The sequence below is a fragment of the Scylla paramamosain genome, chromosome 25, assembly GCF_035594125.1.
Source record: "Scylla paramamosain isolate STU-SP2022 chromosome 25, ASM3559412v1, whole genome shotgun sequence".
Taxonomy (NCBI): Eukaryota; Metazoa; Arthropoda; class Malacostraca; order Decapoda; family Portunidae; genus Scylla; species Scylla paramamosain.
Window position 1 is genome coordinate 3,537,501 of NC_087175.1, and position 7,500 is coordinate 3,545,000.

Sequence of the window (7,500 nt, forward strand, 5' to 3'; positions counted from 1 at the left end):
AAATCCTTTTTTTCCTTTTTTCCATTTTCTCTTTTCTTTATTAAATACTCTTCTGTTTCCTCCACTTCCTTTTTTTCCCCCTTTTCTTTTCACCTGTATTTTCCCGTTTTTATTCCAGTCTTTTCCCTTCCCAGCAATCACCTCCCTTCAATATGTATGGTAGGTGGAAATCGGTAGGCATGAATCAAACAGGGGCTGCCAAGTGTAGGCCTAAGGATTTCTTGCAGTTTCCCTTATTTCCTTATGTTCTTATGGTATTTTTATCACATATATTCCTTTTTTCTCCCATTTATCACTGTTCTTTTTCCCTCGTTCTTCTTTCCTCCCTTCTCACCTTTATTTTTTTTCATTTTTTTTCATTATTTTATCTTCAGTCTCAATATTTTCCTGTTATTCAATATTTTTCTTTCGTTATTGCATGTCTTTTTCTTCCAATCAGTCGTTATTCTTTTTCTTTTCTCCTCTTCCACTTTCTCACCTTTATTTTTCCCATGTGTACGCCAAAAGTTTTTTTTTTTCCCCGATCTCTCGCTCGTAGCTTAATATTTTTTCCTTTTTTTCCTTCACAACTTATACTTCAGATCCCTTTTTTTTCCTCCAAACTTTCTGACTTTTTTCCTTTCCTTTCCTTTCCCCCTTACATGTAAATCTATTTTTTCTATATTTTTTTTTATTTTGGATCGTCTTTTTTTCCTCAGTCTCAGATTTGTTAATTTTCCCCTCACAGATTTCCTTTTTCCCCCTCACTTGTTACTCATTTTCCCTTAAAAAATTTTATTATTTTTCACGTTTTCCCTTCACGGGTAAAATTTTACCTCATACTTTTTAATTTCTTCTCAAACGTTGTCTCTTTCTCTCTCTCCTTTTCCCCTCATTCGTTATTATTTTCCCCCTTTTCCCTTCCTTATCTTTTTCCCCTCAAACGTTATGCTTTTCATTGTTTTCCCTTTGTTTCCTCACTTACATATATAAACTTTTCACCCGCTTTTTTTCCTCAGATATTTCCCCTCTTTTCCTGTTTTTCCTCACAAGTTACTGTTTCCCCTTCAGATTTTCCCCTCAAATGTTACAAAATTTCCCTTCGTCTCTTTCCCGCACATTATCCTTTTCGCCATCTTTTTCCCTCAAGCATTATTATATTTTCCTTTCTTTCTCTTTTAAACATTATCCCTTTTTCCCTCCGTTTTCCTTAAACTTTACCACTTTTCCCCATAATTTCCCCCTCATGTTATATTTTCCTTTCTTTTCCTCTATCATCCCTCCATATATCGCTAATTTCCCCTATAAATATGACAAACTTCCCCTCTTTTTTCCTCAGGCCACGTCATCCTCTTTCCCCCCACACCTTAATCCATTCCCCAACAAATATTACCACCTTTCCCTTTTTTTTCCCCCCCCCTTTACGCACGTTACGTATTTTTCCCCTCAGACATTACCACTTTCCCCACTCTTTTTCCCTCAAACATCACCTTTCCTCCATCATTTCCCCTTCTTTTCCTCTCGGACATCACCAGTTCCCTTCATACATCACTTATTTCCCACACACATATTAGACTTTCCCCTTATCCCTTGACATGCCACTGGTTTCCCTTTTTTTTTCCCCCTCATGTTATGAATAGACACAGTAACCGGGAGACGGGAGAGAGACAGCAGATCAAAGACACACAGAGATACAGACACCATTGACAATAAAACTGGTTAAAATTAAACTGAATTGAATGGAAGCGAGACTTGTTGTTGGATCTAAAGCGAGAGACACTGAATATTAAAAACTGTGAAGTATAAAACAGTAAGACTACAAATTTTACGTCTTTTCTCCCAGCACTTTACCTTATCCCTCTCTCCCCCTCTCTCTCTCTCTCCTGCAGATCCCGGTGGTGAAAAGAGCGCAAGCCATGTCGGAGAGGGCCTATTAAATTATTCGCTTCCCCGTGGACAGCTCCTCCTTGGATGAAGACCAACAATGACTACCACGGCTTCGGCCAGCTCAAGGAGGAGATGTACCAGCCCTGGGCACGCTATTTCAGTCAGGTGAGGGGGTGGGGGGGTGGGAGGTAAGGCCAGGAAAAATGTAAGTACCAGTCCTGCGCACACTACTTCGTCAGGTGATGGAGGGAGGAGGAGGGGGAGGGAGGGATTGATAAGGGAGGAGGAGGCAGGGTAGGATAAGGAAGGAGGAGAGATGGAGAGAAGGAGAAGGAAAGGAGGAAAGGAGGATTAAGGAAGGAGGGAGAGAGGGAAGGCTAAGGAAGGATGAGGGAGGGAAGCAAAGGCTAAGGAAGAAGGGAAGGAGGAAGAGAGAGGGAAGGCTAAGGAAGGAGGGAGGTAGGGAGGATGGAGGGAGGGAGGGGAAGGCAAAGGAGGAAGTGATGATTGGGTAATTAGTGGAGTTGTGGTCTTTTTCTTTTTGTTTTTTTTATTTGTATTTTCTTTTTCTTGTTTTGCTCTTCTTTTTTTTGTATTTTCTTGTTTGGCTTTAAATTTATTCCTTGTTTTTATTTTTTTTATCGTGTTTTATATTTTTGTTTTTGTTTATTTTTTGGCTTTATTCTCTTTTATTTTCCTTTTTCCTTGTTAACTTAATTTCATGTTTTGAGTTCAGTTTTCCTTTTCCTTATATTTTTCTGTCTCGTTTTATTTCTTTTCTCACTTCAGGGGAAATATCTTGTTTGTATTTTTTTTTTTTTTTTTGGTGAGGGGAGGAAAGAAGAAAACGGAGAAGAAGAAGAGGGAGGACTGGCATATAACTGGAATTATGTTGTTTTCATTTCTATATATATTTTTCTTTTCTTTTTTATCTTCTTTTGTTTCTTGTTTATTTTTTGCATTTTAGTGTATTTTTATTTTCTTTATTTTAGCTTTAATGTTTATTTTCGTTTTCCTTTTTTTTTTGGTTTTCTTTTTTCTTTGTTTTTTTCTTTGTTTGTTTTTTTTACTCTATTCTTTATTTATTTTTGTTTTGTTTTGCTATTCTTCTCTTTCACCTGACACATATCTTTCTTCGTTTACCTTCCTCTCCTTTTAACTGTAGCGTGATGAAACAATTTTTTTTTCCTTTCAGTCCTTCCTTCCTTGTATTTTTTTATTTTTGTCGTTTTTATCCTCTTCTTGTAACTGTTCTTTCTTTAGATTTAAATTGTAGGCCTTTTTTTTTCCTCTTTGCGTGTAATTTCAAGATTCTGTCGTGAAATATTTAGTGCAGTCCATGTTGCCAATGCCTTTGATGATTTTAAACACCTGTATTAAGTCCCCTCTTAGTCTTGGTGTTAATGGGAATAAATTTAATTCTTTAAGACGCTCTTCGTATGATTTGTTTCTTAGGCTTGGTATCATTTTTATTACTCGTTCTAATTTATCAATGTCTTTCTGGTAATAGGGGCGCCATGCTTGAACGCAGTATTCCAGAAGGGAATGGACTAAAGAGTTATACAAAGTGGGGATTGTATCCTTAGATTTATATTCAAAAGATCTGCCAGTTAAGCCAATTATTTTGTTTGCCTTCTTTACGACTTCTGAACATTGTTGGCTAGCTTTTAGGCTACTCGATATTTTTACTCCTAAATCAGTTTCGCTGTCTACACTTTTAAGTTGGGTACGAGTTAGAGTATACTTTGCTTTCTCGTTTCAATACCCTATGTGAAGCACTTAACACTAATCTGCATTAAAACTCATTTACCAATTTGCCCCCACTCTGGCAATTTATCTAGATTATTCTGCATGCCTATTACTTGTTCGTTAGAGACTACGGAATTCGCTATTTTGGTGTTATCAGCAAACTTTGATGTTATACTGCTAACACCCTCATCTATGTCATTTACATAAACAAGGAAGAGAACAGGTCCTAAGACTGATCCCTGTGGCACCCCTCTGGTTACGATAGTCCACTTGGATGCTTTTCCATTTATTACTAGTCTTTGTTTACGGTTGTTTAGCCAGTTTTCAACCCATCTCAACACGTCGCCTTGGATACCGTGTGATTTTACTTTAATCAGTAAACGTTTGTGGGGGAATTTGTCATAGGCCTTTAGAAAATCAAGATAAATATTATATCTACCGCTTTACTCTCGTCAGTATAAGAACCAATATTCTGAGTCGCATCGCTCTCACCACGACTGTTTTCAAAGGCCGCAAAGATGATTAGCCGGGTTCTCGAGAGTATTTCTCCAGTGAATAATGTGGAAATTGTGTTAATCTGTCATAAGAAACGTAAAATCACCTTTAAAAACCCGTGTCATTTCAACTAGAGCCTTTTGTAAGTAGTGGAGGTGCGGTCGGGCAGTGTTTCAGAATATGGTGCGGTAAATGACAAGACTAAAAAAAAAAAAGGAATAAGTAAATGAGAAAACTAAGATAAAACAAAACAAAACAAAAGAAAGCACAAACAGTATTAGACTTACAAACTCTCGTTATAATCTTAATATCACTATTGGCAATAAAACTGATGAAATTGAACTGAATTGAATTGAAGAGAGACTTGTTGTTGGATCTAAAGTGAGAGATGCTGGGAATATTAAATTGTAAAGAATAAAGCAATAAGATTATATACACAGGATTCATACCATTTCATATAACAACAGGTCCTTACTACACTTTTACAGAAGGAGGAAGAGGAGGAGGAAGAAGATGAGGAGGGAGGAGGGACTCGCTGGACTGGAAATTATTAGTGAAATGTGTGCGCGTCTGTGTGTGTGTGTGTGTGTGTGTGTGTGTGTGTGTGTATGTGTGTGTGTGTGTGTGTGTGTGTGTGTGTATAATTCAGAGCGTGGGTGCCTTTTGGAGTGTGAGGAAGAGAGGAACGGTGTGTGTGTGTGTGTGTGTGTGTGTGTGTGTGTGTGTGTGTGTGTGTGTGTGTGTGTGTGTGTGTGTGTATTGTATGAGGGATTTAGTAAGGTAGGTATGTCTGGAGAGAGAGAGACAGAGAGAGAGAGAGAGAGAGAGAGAGGCAGGGAGGGAGGATAGGAGGGGAGAGAGAGGAGGAAGAGATAGGGAAGGAGAGAGGGGAGAGAGAGGGAGGGGAAAGAAGCTTAATCGAGCGATGGAAGGGAAACAGAGGCTCTGGAAAGGGAGGAGGAGGAGGAGGAGGAGGAGGAGAGAGAGAGAAGAGAAGAGGAGGAGGAGGAGGAGGAGGAGGAGGAGGAGGAGGAGGAGGAAAAGAGAGAGAGAAGAGAAGAGGAGGAGGAGGAGGAAGGAGGAGGAAACGTAGGGAAGAAAGACAAAATGGAGAGGTGAGTAAAAGGAAGGAAGGAAAGGAAGACGAGAGAGAGAGAGAGAGAGAGGAGAGAGAGAGTGAGAGAGAGAGAGAGAGAGAGAGGAGAGAGAGAGAGAGAGAGAGAGAGAGAGAGAGAGAATAACAAAAGGAAAGGAAAGAGGGTATGAATGGGAGAGCAGCGGAAATAAGGGAGAGAGAGAGGAGAGAGAGAGAGAGAGGAGAGAGAGAGAGAGAGAGAGAGAGAGAGGAGAGAAGAGAGAGGAGAGAGAGAGAGGAGAGAGAGAGAGAGAGAGAGAGAGAGAGAGAGAGAGAGAAGATAATCCAATAAAGAATAACAATTTCCTTTGGTTGTTTGTGTTTCGTTTACTTTTTTTTTTCATTTGAACTTTTTGATTTTTACTTCCTAGAATCCGACATGGCTCTCTCTCTCTCTCTCTCTCTCCTCTCTCTCTCTCTCTCTCTCTCTCTCTCTCTCTCTCTCTCCTCTCTCTCTCTCCTCTCTCTCCTCTCTCTCTCTCTCTCTCTCTCTCTGTCGGTGATATTTTCTTTTTATTTCATTGTGGTTGAATGAAGACAGTTTTTTTATGATTTTTTTTATATCTTTTTTTTTATTTATTCATTTTTTTTTTCAGTGTTTTGTTGCTTGTATCTTTCCAGCGAGGATCCGTTTAGCTTGCAATACTCGCCCTGGATGCCTTTTATCCTTCATTTTTTTCCTTTTTTTCCTTTTTTTTTCCTTTTCCATTTTTCCATTTTTCCTTTCCTTTTCTATTTTTTTTTTGTTTTCATCCTCTCTCATTTTCCTTCTAGCTTTGATATTTTCGGTCTTTTTATATCTGAAAGGAAAATTTTGTGTTTTTCCTTTTTTCTTTTTTCTCGTAAATCTGTTTTCATCTTGTTTTTCCTTCTCAATCCTTCAGACTTCGTAATTTTTTCTTCTTTTTTTTTTTTTTAATGCGACAGGGGAAATATTTATTCTTCCTTGTTCTTTTCCTTTAACACATTGATCTTCTTTTCCTTTCCCTTTTTTCCCCATTCCTTCATACCTTCATAGTTTCGCTCTTTTTTTTAATTTTGAAAGGGAAAAAAAATTCTTAGTTTTGATAATGAAATATGAAAGTTTCCCCTGTTTTTCTTCTTATTTTCCCTTTTCCCCTTAGTTTTTTGATAATGAAATATGAAAGTTTCCGTTTTTCTTATTTTTCCTTTTTTTCATTATAATTTCAACTTCATTTTAATTGTTATCATGTTCTTTATTCCTTCCCTTTTCCTATTTTTTCCCCCTGTCTTTATCATTTACTAATTGTCTCTTTCTTTTCTTCTTATTCCCAGTTATTATCTATTCACATCTTTTATATCCATTTTCTTCTTATCTACTTTGTTGCTTCAGAAAAAAAAAATTCTTATTGTATTTTCTCGTTTTCTTTACCACTAATTAATTTCATCCTTTTCTTAACTTTCTTCTTTTCTTCTTTCATCTTTTCCTCCATTTTCTTCCCATTCACTGTTCCTTCTTTTTCTTCTGTTGTCTTCTTCAGTGGTGACTAATTATTTCACCCTTTTCTTCATTTCCTTCTTATCCATTAGTTATTGATTCTCATTTTTCGTCCATTTTCCTCATACTCACTTCTTTTTCATGCTGTCTTCCTCAACATTAATTATCTCATTCCTTTCTTAAATTTTTTCCTATCCAGTTGTTATTCATTCTCATCTTTTCCTCCATTTTCTTATCTAGTACTTATTGTCACTTTCGTTACTCATTTTCTTCACGTTCTCTTTGTTCCTTCAGATATAAACATCACATTGTCTATTACTCAAAAATATTCACTAATTTCCTTCCACTGTCAACTTTTTTCAGGTTTTTGGATGACTACGCTGCGCAGAACATCACTTTTTGGGGCCTCACTGCGCAGAACGAGCCGCTGGACGGGTGAGAGAGAGAGAGAGAGAGAGAGAGAGAGAGAGAGAGAGAGAGAGAGAGAGAGAGAGAGAGAGAGGTTGTGGCTGTAACTTCCATTAGATTTTTGTCCTAATCAATCATTCAACATTACAATCCCAGAGAGAGAGAGAGAGAGAGAGAGATGAGAGAGAGAGAGAGAGAGAGAGAGAGAGAGCGTCGTTAAAAAGCTTTCAAGAGTTTATGATAATATAAAAATCACCTTAACATTTTTCTTTCTCCCTCTGTCATACGTATTATTTACTTAGGTCGTGTGTGTATTTTGTTGTTGTTGTTGTTGTTGTTGTTGTTTTCCATTTTTCTTATTTTTTTATTACTGCTACTACTACTACTA

The 7,500-nt window shown here is 37.4% G+C and overlaps 1 protein-coding gene across 1 annotated transcript in view; it reads left to right on the forward strand.

Moving 5' to 3' along the window:
- LOC135113002 (lysosomal acid glucosylceramidase-like) overlaps positions 1 to 7,500 on the forward strand; it is a 28,264-nt gene that overhangs the window by 12,088 nt on the left and 8,676 nt on the right. Inside the window, 4 exon segments of the mRNA XM_064027920.1 lie at positions 1,869 to 1,907; positions 1,909 to 2,026; positions 4,891 to 4,894; positions 7,068 to 7,139. Coding sequence (XP_063883990.1) covers positions 1,869 to 1,907; positions 1,909 to 2,026; positions 4,891 to 4,894; positions 7,068 to 7,139 — 233 coding nt within the window.